This window comes from Denticeps clupeoides, chromosome 13, assembly GCF_900700375.1.
Source record: "Denticeps clupeoides chromosome 13, fDenClu1.1, whole genome shotgun sequence".
Taxonomy (NCBI): Eukaryota; Metazoa; Chordata; class Actinopteri; order Clupeiformes; family Denticipitidae; genus Denticeps; species Denticeps clupeoides.
The window spans coordinates 2800880-2815072 of record NC_041719.1 but is presented as its reverse complement, the minus strand read 5'-3'; the positions used below and the strand labels follow the sequence as shown (position 1 = coordinate 2815072).

General features: G+C 47.9%; 1 protein-coding gene across 1 annotated transcript; it reads right to left on the bottom strand.

Annotated features, from left to right (window-relative positions):
* Window positions 1-3549: 3549 nt before the first annotated feature.
* On the bottom strand, window positions 3550-14137 carry wsb1 (WD repeat and SOCS box containing 1). The gene is made up of 9 exons (XM_029001625.1): window positions 13783-14137; window positions 13167-13335; window positions 11227-11498; window positions 10402-10533; window positions 9318-9418; window positions 6156-6328; window positions 5787-5900; window positions 5173-5280; window positions 3550-5077 (listed from the first exon to the last, which is right to left on the bottom strand). The coding sequence occupies exons 1-9, from the start codon at window positions 13820-13822 to the stop codon at window positions 4915-4917; spliced, it is 1272 nt and encodes a 423-aa protein (XP_028857458.1). The 5' UTR covers window positions 13823-14137; the 3' UTR covers window positions 3550-4914.
* Between the last annotated feature and the right edge of the window lie 56 nt (window positions 14138-14193).

Genomic DNA, 14193 nt, shown 5'->3' with positions numbered 1-14193 from the left:
ATTTCCAACCTGAGTCATTTCCACAAGTCCTTTCACTTCTTCGGTGAACATTTCACATAAATATAAACTATTTCAAAACAAATTACAATAGGTATAATGGGGTGTAAACCAGAGCAACTGTTTCTTTTATTCATTTTATTAATTGTTCAGATACACTGATGCAGATTTTCTGTGAAAACGCTGATGGCTCTTTCTCCTGTGATCCCAGTCTCCGCCGTATCAGCTGTAACTACACACACACACAGACACACACCTTAGCAGCTCGCCGCTGCATCGACTCAGTTTTCCCATGATGTCATCTCTCCAGCGGGCCTCACAGGTGCTGCACGCTCCTGGAGGAAGCATGGGGCTCCGTGATCAGGTTTTAAACCCACGCACAGCCGATTGGCTGCCCTGAGATTATTGTAAATAGGGCATGTCCTTCGGATCTACATGAGATCCGCCCCTCTTCTGTCCTCTCATGTATTAGAGCAAAATTTGGACTGTGGGGTAGCAGTTTGGTGGCAGTGCAAGGGCCAGGCATGCAGAAACACGCTCCCGCTCTTTCCCATGGGAAACAGAGTGAGTACGGTCTGGTTCCACAGAGAAAAGCCAACCGTCTCCCTCATCTGGCATCTGGAATGTGGCCTATATGACATGATTCTGGCTTCTGATCCCAAGATGAGTGGCTTGCAGAGGTGGAATAGACCGATATGCACAAAACTGAGCTGAAATCGGGAGTGTGGGAGACTAAACTATGTTAAACATGTTTTAGTGACTAAAATGTCTAGAATTTCCTGTTCTTAAACAAGAGAACACTGCCATCTGCTGGTAGAGAACCTTCTCTAATTCTTTCTTCCACACGTGTAATATAACATAACATAACATAACATAACATAACATAACATAATATAATATAATGAATAGTTGCATGTAATATGTATATGTGTATACATATATATATATATGTGTGTGTGTGTGTGTGTGTGTGCATCTCACTGTTTTTCAATGTCAAATCTGTGTTTTAAAAAGAAGAAATATAACAAAAAGTAGTATAATATAATCTTATATATAAAACCATATCCAGCTCTTCCCTCCTTTATTACAACTTCATCAATAAAATGAAAAAAATAAATTCTAACAAAGCTAATGAGCCAAATGCAAGTTTGGATGTTCAGAAGGGCATCTTTCAGGCTTGTGCAGGAAGTGACACCAAGATTCTGAGGCCACCGAACGGGAAGTGGAAACAATTGCAGGAAGAGGATACAGTGAGCATGGACATACGTCACCGATGAGGGGGTCCAGCCAGAAACGTCCCTGAAAACATTCCTGAAATAAACTCTCCCGTGCCCTGATCTTCTTGCATGGGACATTTGTGTGTGGCATGAACGGCAGAAGTGAGAAGAGAGTCCAGCTGGTGCTGACCATCACCTCTGACCTTATCCCTTTAGGGTGCATATTATACAGCACTGTACAGTACTGTCCACTTTCTGCCATGACGGCATAAATTTCCCAGTTGTAGGACTAATAAACCATCATCTTATCTTATCATGGAGTTGTCCACGGGTGGAGCTGGTCATGGTTGGTGTTGCCTTCATGACTCTGTTGATGAACGCAGTAAACCGGAATGTGGAATGTTGTGGAATTCCGACTGTGCTCCGCCGGATGAGCTGTACCAGCTCTGACCCCTGAATCACACACTCCATATGCTGCTCTGTATTCTTTAGATTCCAAGCCTCGTGTTCCCTTTGACTTTTATCTTGAGTAAATTTGGCCTTTGTCGTTCGTACCAGAGAGATAAACTGTGATAACCTCCATATTAAATATGGTGTAGTGCAGATACCAAACAAACACTGGATCGTGTTGGTGGTGATTGATATGTACGTTTATATAGCACTTTTTTATATAACACTGACCCTAATGGGGAGTCACATGGTCTTTAAAAATAAAAAAACGTAAGATCACCACGAGGTTAAAAATACCACCAGTTTCGGCTCAGTTTTTCACAAGGACAGACGTCCTCTCGCTTTTATATTTCCGTCGAAAAAGAAAGGCCACAATCAGAGCTGTGACCTCCATGTCACACACTGACAATCCATTGTGGGTTTTTGGAGACCTCCTTTCAGGCTTTTTATTGCTGATGCAATCGGAAGACGTGCTCGTTGTGCCCAGCAGGGGGCATCATCCTGTAAAAAGGTGCTGGGCCATGGATGAGATGACCTGAAGTTCTCCAGGATTGTGCCACCATGGCCCTTTGAACTCCAGTCACATTGTCCAGGTTTCCTTTTCATGCCTGCATTTCAAATGCACGATGGAACTTTTTAAAAGGTCCCCTATTACGACTTTTATTTTTATTTTTTTGCTTGTATAGTGTTCTTAGTGATTCCCTCATACTGTATCTGAAGTCTGAAGTCAAAATTCATATTCAATAATGTCATCAACACCATTCACCAACCAAAATTCCTGGTGCAAACAGGAAGTCGTGTCAGTGTTTTTTCCAGAAAAAAATAAAACGAACCCCCTGGAGTCGTGCGTGACGTAATTTAAAACATGAATTTGTCCTCATTTTCACATCCAATCGCCAAGCAACTGCAATGCTTCGCACGTTTAGAAGGGGAGCGGCGGGAAATTCTCTGGGCGGAAAAAGCATGAGAAACGGGAGGTAACCTTTCCCCTTATGACATCATAAGGAGACAAATTCCTGATCTCTCTGAAGCGCTCTTTACACGGATCGCCATTTCTAGCCACTGCAGGACCATAGACAGGCTCGAGGAACTCATATTAATGTTAAATAATCTAACAAAGTCACATTTTCATGTAATAAGGTCCCTTATTTAAATAATTTAAATAATTCTACATGAATACAGGAGTGAAGGTTGACCACTGGCTTTCCTTCATCCCATAATGCATCCTGTGCATTTTCTACTCTTCTCGTGGGCACCATCCTCCTTCGCCCCCTGATCCAGTTCTTGTCAGCTGTAGGGTGTCTGTGTGATCAGATGGGTTTTCCTGGTTCTCAACATTCTGCCTCGTGCACAGCGATTTTTGGTGAAACGTATGGCGTTTGGAGGTTCTGTTCTCTTTGACTGGGACTGGAGGGTGGAAATCAGGATACCGTGTCCCCACACTGAAGTACAACGAGCCAGTCCATTGTACCTCGGCCCCAAGGTCTCACGTCTTAATATTTAACCTGCCGGCATTAACCAGGCCTTGTCAATGATAAGCCAGCCCGCCCACCGCCCGGCGAGGGCGCAAGCTGCTCGGTTTGGACACGGTGAGGCAACGACGAGGCCGAAACCTCAGAGCCAGATGCCACGTAAACGAAACTCTGACCTCACACCCCTACACAGATCTTCATTGCAATAATGCCAAGAGTGACACCACCATAAGCATCATCTTGGATGAATATCTTTGCGTTACAGCTTGCTTGTTTAGCTTTATTTTTATTTTATTTGTTTCTATTACTTTAACTATGCACAGGATGCAGGATTCGCTGCGTGTTGTGTTGCAGGCAACAAATAAAAATCTTGAATCTTTTGAGGGGGGAAAATAAAAAAGGAACAGCTGGAGGTTATTTGGAATAAGCTTTTATTTCAACTGCAAAAACAAAAACAAAAAAAAATACATTCGCTTCTGAGCAGATATCGGATTGCTGCGGCAGGCATTCTTCAGCGCCAAGCCACAGGCTGCGTCCTTTTATGTCTGGATCAAGCACACGAGTGATCGAGTATTGGCGAACCACGGGAGGAAAGGAAAGTTCAACACTGACTGCCGCTCACAGGTCACACAGGACCCAGAAAGCAACTTTGGCCATCAGCTCAGGTAAATGAAAGAGCAGAACTATTATTGCCAAGATTGTTTAACCAGCAAAACAGGAGGAACAGAGAGAATGGGGCGAGGAGGAGAAGAAGAAGGAGGGAAGGAAGAGAGAAAAAAAAAAAAAAAAAAAAACTCCTTCACATTCTCAACTCGCCCATCCCACATTCGGTCCAATGAGAGCTGCTTGAAACCAGCTCAATAACGGGGCACCGCGCCAAGCACACGCCCATCACTACGGCACGGTCTCGCAGCCACACTGATTCCAGCAGTTTTGTTGGAGGTAGAAAATTCAAGGGATACAACGGTGAGGCTTTTATGGAAAAAGAACCCCTGGTTGCCTAGAACCACGTCCGCAGTGATGGGACTGATGGTCTAATGAGGAAATAAAAAAAAACAAAACAAAAAAAAAAACAGAACCTTAAAGAACCCCAATTCACACAACTTGTCTCACATTACAGACAGAAGCATCCATAATACTCATCAGATATAACAAAATAAGGTATATACACATGCACACATTGAAACGCCTTTACAAATTGTTTGTACATCATAGGAAACGTCCCCGCCCTCTTTAATTCTCTCTTCTTTTTTTTTTTAAACGATGCAGGACAGAACATGCCATACGCTGGAGGTGAGCTGGCGGAACAGAGTGCAGCACTGCGAGCAGCCCGGGCGATTTCAGCTCTGAGAGACGGACGGGGAAGGCACGGTCCCTCTACGAAGGGTCTAGGCACATGCCTACAGCAGAAGAGAGTTTTAAAAAAAAAAAAAAAAAAAAAAAAAAAAAAAAAAAAAATTCCCTCATAACGTTCACACGCTGTTTCAGCCCAGGATTCTCAGTCCTTCTAAAAGGAGGAGGAACTCCTTACTTTCTTTCACATTGCCTTCGTTGAAGGGATTTTTAAATCAGCTGTTAGGGGTTTGAGCCGGAATTGGATTGGTTATTAGGTGGAAAGCAGTGGCGTCGAACAGATATTCACTATTCAATAACGAGAAAATGGACACCTCAGTCAGAAGAATAAACGTACAAAAATAAATAAATACAAAAAAATTATTTTTCTTCTTCTCCTTTCTAGAAATGATATCGAGTTGCTTTGACAGCGTGCTGCCGGAGGGTCAGATGGTCTTGTAGGCCAGGTAGTCCTGCATGCAGGACGGGATGGGCAGCGAGCGGACCTGCTGCGTGGGCATGACCCGCCTCAGCGCCATCCGACACAGGTGCTGCAGGCTGGCGATGCCGCGTGGGCACGCCCAGAAATGCGCGCTGCCGTCTCGCGACCTGGAGAGGTGGAGAGAGAGAGAGGGGACAGCTGAAGATGACAACTGGCCACAGGACGGGTCAGAGGTTACCTCCCGACACACACACACGCTTACCCGGCTGCTAAGACGCTACCATCAGTAGAGAAGGCACAGCACAGGCCGTTGGCGAGGGGGCCGACCGCCTGGGGGGATTTCTCATCAATGCACCAGAATCGCACCAGCCTGCAAAAACCCACACACAGCTGATCCATCCATTACCTGTCGCATAATCATAATTAAAAATAATATGCATTTATCTGGGGTTCTTCACATGTCCCCCCCACCCCCCCACACACACACAAATAAAAAATCCTGTATTTAAAAAAAAAAAAAAAAAAAAAAAAAAAACTTTCCTATAGATCAACAACAACTTTCTTTCTCCTCCTGTCCGTCAGCCATTTTGTAAAGTGCCAGCACGCTGTTTTTCGGGCTTTCGAGGCTCCGCAAAGTTCTCCACGCCCCGACTCTGCAACAGCAGTCCAATCAGCATGGGGGAGTGGCGCAGAAAACGGGCGCCTCGCCATGATTAATGGTGGTCATGTGGGAGCCATGTGAGCCCCGGCCATAAACAGCAGACTGAGAGAGCCCCGCTGGAGGCGTTTCGCGGCAGATACCGGCCCCCGCGCTCGACTCCCTCCTCGGCGCTAAAACCTTTTAAAGGAAAACAGTTCCACGCAAAGACGCCTCACCTGTCATCCGTGATACTGGCGACGTGCCGCCCGTCATGGCAGAAGGCCACCGAGCGCACCCACCGGTCATTCGCACCCCCCGCAAAAATGGGCGAAGGGGGCGGGAACAGATGCCTGCGGAATTAAGAGGGAGACGTGAAAACGAATTTGCAGCAATTATCCAGCAGAACGAGTTCAGAAGAAGCTAAAGAGATTAAACTATTTATGTAGAGTTATAAATAACCGGTTAACCACCAGTCCTTGTTTTTCAAGGAGGAAGCCAGATTCCACGATTCTGTTTCCAAGCCTCAACTACGTGGCGAATGCCGGCAGTCCAGCGAAAAAGCCACCATGTTGGCATCCTGCACAAGCCAAAACTCCACTCCTCACCCCAACTCCTGCAGCGCCGTGCCCAGGTGAGGGTCCCAAACGATGACGCGGGTGTCGTAGGAGGCTGTGGCCAGCAGGGCCCCGTCGGGAGAGAACTCGCACGACACCACGTCGTGATGGTGGCCCTCCAGCCTCCGGATCAGCGTGTACTTGTCCATGTCCCACAGGAAGACCTGCAAGGCAAGAGGGGCACGTTATAGACCCGCTAAAAGCCACCAAGGCGCTTTACAAATGACATTTAAGATAAAAAAAACTGAAAACACAACTCCAGCACCAAGGCTATGTTAAATATACAAACTACACACTTTTTATCTCCAATTTAATTTACTACACATTACATGTCCAGGTAGAACTGGGTTTAACATCAATTACAAAGTTAGCACTACAGCCTAAAGCATGAGAACATTTACGTTAAATTACGTTTAACTTAACTACAACAAAAGCAAAAGGTTAAAAGTAAAATATACAAACAAGTAGTAACTTAAGGTAACATAATGTTACTCCACTGGCTTCCCCTTTCAGAGTTTTAGATCACTCGAGTTTACAAAAGGCTGTCGCCGCCGGCGGTAGCCTACGAAGAGAGACAGATACTGCAAGAGAAGAGAACATTTGATGGCCAAAAGGTACACGCCTTTGGCAAACACACACACACACACACAAAATAAATATTAAAAAAAAAAAAAAAAAAGGACACACACACATGCAAAATATGTGACAAGTGCAGAAACTCCCATTACAGCCATTAAAGCTACACAAAAGCTTCCCGTTTGCTGCAGTGCAACTTGTCTTCGCTCCAATCGATCGGCCGAATTAGTGAACAAACGGAGTGTAACTGCCCCGCCCCGGCTGACGGCGGGGTCGCCCCATGTGAACTCGGTTACTTATTACGGGGCTCTCGGACGGACGTTGCACTGGAGCGAACCTCGACGTTTCATTTTAAAAAGAAGCCGCATGTCTGAGCTTTCTCCTATTCTCCCTCTGCGGAATGAAAGGACTCCCGTGCCGGGGCCGCCGCCTGCACCGCAGTCCGGCCGCGCCGAGAAACCGGTTGTTTCCAGGGCCACGCCCTCGGCCGTGTGTGTGTGCGTAATCAGTCCGACTGGGCTCGGCTCGAATGGAACCGGTTCTTCCTGCCCTGAAGCGGCCCACAAGGGCGTTCTTAAACGACGCCAAATTGACTGCTGGGACCACGAGCCCTTTTTACGAGCCGGAGAGGGACGCGCATCGTGTTTGGCGGCGCAGCTTCGACAAAGGCGGACTTTATTGGAATGCAAACAGTCTGCCGAGGCACAAAGGAGCCCTTTCAGTTCGCATTAATGCCAACAATGATCCCTCCACGGCTAACTCCATTACAAAACAGGGCTAACTGAGACTTCTCAGGGGAGGAGAAGCAAATAAATAAAAACAGATAAAGTGGGCAAAAGTGGGCATCAGGGGCCGGGCGCTACGGTTACAGGGACAGGACACAAAAAATAACGCTAAACTAGAAAAGAGACGGGAATTACCCTTACCATAAAGGTATACTTCGTTAAGCAATACGCTAGTAAGACTTTCATTATAAATGCCCCCATTTTAAAATGTACGATTTGCGGGTGTAAGTGTAAACTAGGGAACTTTTACTACAAGGACGTACATTTTACTCTACACTGCGACTACATTACAAATGAGGCTGTGAGTACTGTTTAGTGTACAGGGTGGGTCATTTATATGGATACCCCTTAATAAAATGGGAATGGTTGGTGACATTAACGTCCTGTTTGTGGCACATTAGTATATGTGAGGGGGGCAAACTTTTCAAGATGGGTGGTGACCATAGTGGCCATTTTGAAGTCGGCCATCTTGGATCCAACTTTCGTTTTTTTTTCCCCCAATAGGAAGAGGGTCATGTGACACATCATATTTATTGGTAATTTCAAAAGAAAAACAATGGTGTGCTTGGTTTTAACGTAACTGTATTCTTTCATGAGTTATTTACAAGTATCTGACCACTTATAAAATGTGTTCAATGTCACCAAGCATTCCCATTTTATTAAGGTGTATCCATATAAATGGCCCACCCTGTAGTTATTTAACATGTGTGCTCCAGGAATTCTAACATACAAATATGAATACACATTGCATTTCCGATAGTCACAGTTTATGGTGACCTACCCTCTACGGGTTAGTAAACGTTTTTTGGAAGGGTGGGGATGGGGGAGGGTGTAATATTACTAATATTGTAGATTTTATTGACAAAACTGAAGAGAGAGAGAGAGAGAGAGAGAGAGAGGGGTGTAAAAAAAATAAAATAAATAAAAATAATAAAGTACATCTGCAGACAGCTTAGGTAGACAGATATGGAGGCAGCACCTACGTACGGTTCGCCTCGCGGGCAGGCGCAACGCTGCCCCCGTGGGCAGGGGCACGGGCACAAGAGTCCTGCGCGGCTCCATGGCAGCCGTGCCCCGCGGCTTGGCACCGGCTACGCTAAACGTCAGCGCGGCGCTCCACCAAACCACTCACACACTGAGCTCTGCCAACACCTGGGACAGGGAAAGCAAGACACTTATGGACACACAACCTGACAGTTGCTAACGGCTGTTGCCAGAGAGGGGGAGGCGGGACCGCTTTTTTTATCTTTCCTAAACCCCACATTCCCACATGGCTACGGTTAACTACGCCACTACGTGCTAAAGCCCCTCCTAACCCTCGTCTCTGCCTCGATCTGGTGACGAGTCCACCAGCGAAATGCTAGGCAAACTAGGTCAGAAGCATGCAAAAAAAAAGCAGATATGCTTCAAACTGGGTTCATCCAAAGGGTATGAAAACCCGTGGACTGGTAGAGGTGCGAAGCGGATGAGCACGAGCACAGACCCGTGCATCCTGGGACTAGCTGCAGGCTACATGTGCACGGCTCATCGATAATGAAGGCGTGAGGCAAAAAGTGAGAACCGAACAAAAAACAGGAAAAAGAAAAGAACAATAAAAAAAAAAATAATAATAAAGATTCTACAGGCAGGTTTATACAGGAATATGACACCGGGCAGTATGATTGGCATAGGATCATTCTGAGCTCTCACTGGCTTGGTCATTGCGGAACTAGGCACAAGCAATGGCAACACGCACAGCACAAACCCCACCCCTTTTTTTAAGACGGCAGAGACGGGAACGGGAGGAACGTACCGCTTTGCCGGCGCCGACGGAGCAGAGCACCGCAGAGTCGGGCGAGAAGGCACTGCAGTACACCCAGTTCTGGTGGCCGCGCAGAACTTTCACCATGTTACCTACAGGGGAAGGAAGACAGAAAAAAAAAAAACAAAACAAAACGCACGGTTAATATACAACATCTACATATAAACTGCAAAAAAAAAAAAAAAAAAAAAAAAAAAAAGTTAATACAACGGTTGTAACAACATATTCTATTCTTGATGTGCACACTTATGTACTGACTACTAAAAAATGAAAAATCACGTAACTGCTTGTTCACCAATACTCAATATCTAGCAGGAGATAGATAAATAAATAAATAAATATGAGATGATTACGATAAAAGAGATTGACAAAAATTCATCATAAAATCACTGCGTGTGGTGTAAGACGCGACCTCCCATTTCAGAATTTAAGGGTCGGAACGATCAATACTGTTAACACACATCACAACATGCCGCTGCATTTCTTTATCGTCGGAAAACAAAGATTATGCGCAACTTTTTCGGGGGTAGGTCGGGGCCGCACGGCTTCGGTCGCTTTCACAACCTTTCTTTCCAGCGCTGCCGTAATTTAGGTCACCGGAGAAAAACATCTCAGATTTGGGAGGAGGAGGAGAAAAAAAAAAATAATAAAAAAAAAAAAAAACACACACACACACACACACGAAATACATTTTTTGGAGGCGGTTTAACATTCCTCAGCCGCAGGGCAACGTGCCACGTCTCGTGGTTCCGATAAGGGACTTTACGGGGTGGAAACGATGCCAGCGCGGGGATTAGCTCTCCCCTCAAAGTGCGTCTGGTTAATAAGCCGAACGTCCGAAATCCTATAGTGGGGGTTTCGCCAGGATTTACTGCAGTCCGGCGCGGTAGGTGGAGACCCCACAAGCATGCTGATTGGCCGATAGGCAGCCAGCAACACCTGGGCTTTTGATGTGTATAACAGGAAAAAGGGAATAGATCCGCGCTGATCGAGGCGGAGCAAAGATGCGAAAGTTTGCCGGGATTCGTTTCTGGTCGCACGCGGTGAAATCGACACGGTGACGCGTGGAGCTCACCGTCGTCTTTCAGGTCCCAGACGCGTAGAGTTTTGTCTCTGGAGGCCGACACCAACACAAGGCTGCCATCGGGGGCGAACGTCAGGTCCCGGACGATGTCCGTATGGTCCATCAGGTTCAGCAGAAACTTCCCTGCAGGATGAAAAGCGAACAGAGCGGCCGTGATGATGACGATGGTCGCCTGTAACAGCGTCGGTCAGGTTCCAGCTGGAACGGTGCAGGCGCCCAGGGGCCAGATATCGCGGACAAAGCGCCTCGCTGGGGGAAGAACCGCGCCTCCCCAGACGGGCGGGAGGCCGATCGCGTTACCGGCTCGAACAAGAGACGGCACGCCCCGGGCGCTGCTGCTTTAGATGGAAACAGAATAATCGCCACTTACTCGCCTGATCCGGAACAAATCCCTGCAATTTGCCCCTTTTTCCAGATGACAATCGCAACATTATCGGCTTTCCGCGTTAAGAGACAAATTAAAGAAGCTACGTGTGAAATCTACGCCACTGGGCCTGAAAAAACGCCGAACGCTTTCACTCCGGGATTAAACCGGACCTATGAAACCGTACATATGAACATATATAGGTAGTGTATTATACCGCATGGCCAAGTTGGCAGAGCGACGGTCACCGTAACCCAGAAAGAATGTACAGCCAACGGCGGCACCGCTACACGACCAATCACGTCGCAGCACAGCTGGCAATTAATGGCCGGACCGGCATTCCAAGGCGCGCCCAGCGGCCAGAGACGAGGCTATCAGGAGAGCGGCTTACATAACCCGACCCGCAAAAAAAAAACACCAAACAGGAAGCTGCGAAGGGGCGGGTTCTGTACCCGTGTAGACGTCCCAGATCTTGATGCGGCCGTTGTTGAGGCCCGTGGCGAGCAGCAGCTGGTCCTGGCCGAACTTGAAGCGGTGCCACTCGATGTTGACGCAGCGGCTCTGCTTCTCGGGCACGGACGAGCCGAACGCCAGCCCCCAGACGATGTCGCCGCAGTCGATGGTGTGTTCGCGGGGCTCGCCGGGCGCCGGCTGCCCGCTGCTGTTCTGCCGGGAGAGGTGGCGCGGACTGGACCTGCTGGAGCGCTCCTCCTTCCTCACCGAGCTGGAAAAAAAATAAAATAAAAGGTGGACCGTCAGTCTCCTTGCAGCGTCTTAATAAGGCTTTCCGAGCGCCTATACAGTACGGTATGGTGACCGCAAGAAAATCGATTCTTTGCACGTTTGAAGCTTCTTGGAGACCTCTTTTCAATCACCTGTTAAAGAATTCGGATCATTGCAACGCTACTTAAAACCTTGTAGTCGTAGTGTAGGTGTTAATACACCACTTTTTATTTTATTCCATCATTTGTTTTCTCTCTAACCGATAGTGCTGACATTTGCAAACCTATTTACATTTACATTTTACATTTACAGCATTTATCAGATGCCCTTATCCAGAGCGACTTACAATCAGTAGGTACAGGGACAGTCCCCCCCCTGGAGCAACTTAGGGTTAAGTGTCTTGCTCAGGGACACGATGGTAGTAAGTGGGGTTTGAACCCGGGTCTTCTGGTTCATAGGCGAGCGTGTTACCCACTAGGCTACTACCACCCTATTTGTTCTCTATTGTCCCCATCACTCTTGCTATAAGTATCTTGGTGACTATATATATATTCATATTTGTGTTTCTATTGTCATTGTGTAAAGATTTATTCCTCCTGTTTTTTGCCTATGCACAGTGACGTGGTTGACTGCTGCTGTATTGAATCTATCTGAAGGAGACGTGTTTTTTGTGATTCTTTTTTTGCATGTCTGTAAACTGAAAAAATGACCTCAAATATAATGAAAATAAATAACTAAATAAATCATAAAAGAAGGTGGATCGTTCAAAGAAGCTCTGTCGCATTTCACAAAAGGAAGAAAGAAAATGAACAGTCCGGTTTTAACCTCCAAGCGAGATTAGCACTCGTTCAATAAACGGACAGAGCCGATATCACGCGCTCCAACGTTTCCTGCCGAGACGCCGGCGGCCCTGAAATATTACACATTAACCTCCGGCCCGCTGCCCTCTCCCCCCGTATCGGCGCTCACGAGAGCCCACAAAAACAGGGCCGGGTGGCTGTCGCGGGCGCTAACGGGCGCGGCGCCGCCGAAGCAGCACGCTCGGCCCTATGTGCCTCTTCCGCCGGGACGAGCAGAACGGCGAGCGTCGAGACAAACCGGGCCGTGACCAGGGAGACGGCGACCGAGAGCACGCCAGACAAGTATGCGGCGCGGAGCGGCTTCGCCAGCTGCAGCGACCGTCTGCGTTCATGTACAAGTTCTACACCCGCGGCGACTCGGCTTGGCTTTGTAGTGACAATTAACCACCAAAGTATTTCCTTTTGGCGTTGAAGTTTGACACGTTTTACGACTTGAGGGCCCGTTCTGTTGTGATAACGGAACTTATATGGCCTCCAGCTCTGTGGTCAAACGTTGGAAACCGGCCGCGCCGAAACTAGCGACAGCAGAGAAGCTCATTACCAAATATTCACATTCAGGGGAGAACAAGGGACACGCGCCACACCAGAAAATACCCGAGGGACACACGTCCCGCCAGAAACCCTCTAACAGGGAACGCCGGATGCTGGATGGGTGGTAGTAGCCTAGTGGGGTACCACACTCGCCTATGAACCAGAAGAGCCAGGTTCAGACCCCACTTACTACCATCGTGTCCCTGAGCAAGACACTTAACCCTGAGTGTCCCCAGGGCGTGGGGCGTCTGGTAAATGGCGTAAATGTAAATACTCACAAGTTGGTCAGGCATTTTGACCAGGGCACGAGCCTGACAACGCGGTGTCCCTGAGACCAGGCGAAGTAGGAACCATCCGGAGCGAAGGCCACCGTCCAGGTCTCGCGCCCGGACTTCTGGTCGAAGGGTGCAGCAGGAGGTATCAGTTCCCCGATGAACTTAGCCTTACCTGGGGGGCCGAAGGGGAACGTCAATAGGGCAACACATGACCACAATAAACAGTCTGCGGGGTCGAGTGTGACCCCGTCCTGATCCTCGCTCACATTATTGATGCACCATAAAATAAAAAAAAACAGAAAGAAAGCCACGTTAAAGGCTTACTGATTAAAAACAATTGACCCGGGCAAATGGCTAAAAACGACGCGCAGGTGAATGGTGGTCTATATTCGGGGTGGCGGTGGGGGAAGGGTGCGAAGTGTGGATGTGCATCCCGCTCTCGCCGGGATGGAGGACGAGGAGGAGGAGGGTGAACGCAGAACTCCCGGTTATTCATTTAAACTTCACGTTGCATCATCATCACAACAAAAACGCCATTTTTTCGCGCTAATTACTGAGCTGAGGATTCTGGGTCCCTTCGTTCAAACACGGAGAAATGAGTCCACAAAAACCCGCTCACCTATTTCATTTTCGTTTACAAACTCTGGGAAGCTTGCCATCTAAATCGGAACGGGTTTCTTGGAACGGACGCCGGGCTGGTATCGTAAAAAATAAAATAATAAAACGGCTACGCGGCCGTCTTCCCTTCCGCTGCTTCCCTCGTCAGGGGGTCCGGAACGCCGCCGGGAGGGAGGAGGCCGGCTGGGGTGCGGCCGTGAGGGTTTGAAGACCCAAGAACGACGAGACGAGACGCGCCGAAGTCCGGCGTGAGGAAGTCGGATTGCTCGGCGGTGTCCGTCCCCCGCTGTCGCAGCGATGCCACCAGCGTCGCGCCGTAAACACAATGGCTACCGAATCACACTGCGGGCGGCTGATATTGTGGTGGGCGGGCTTCGCAGCCCTACGTCACGGGTGTTTCCTAGGTAACGAA

What these genes read in the sequence shown, in the direction of transcription:
- wsb1 (XM_029001625.1), bottom strand. Translation starts at nt 13,822, where the DNA reads ATGGCAAGCTTCCCAGAGTTTGTAAACGAAAATGAAATAG. An exon ending in GATCTGGGACGTCTACACGG is followed by an intron (nt 10,534 to 11,226) that starts GTACAGAACCCG and finishes TTCATCCTGCAG; the next exon opens with GGAAGTTTCTGCTGAACCTG. An exon ending in CCGTCGGCGCCGGCAAAGCG is followed by an intron (nt 6,329 to 9,317) that starts GTACGTTCCTCC and finishes CTTGCCTTGCAG; the next exon opens with GTCTTCCTGTGGGACATGGA.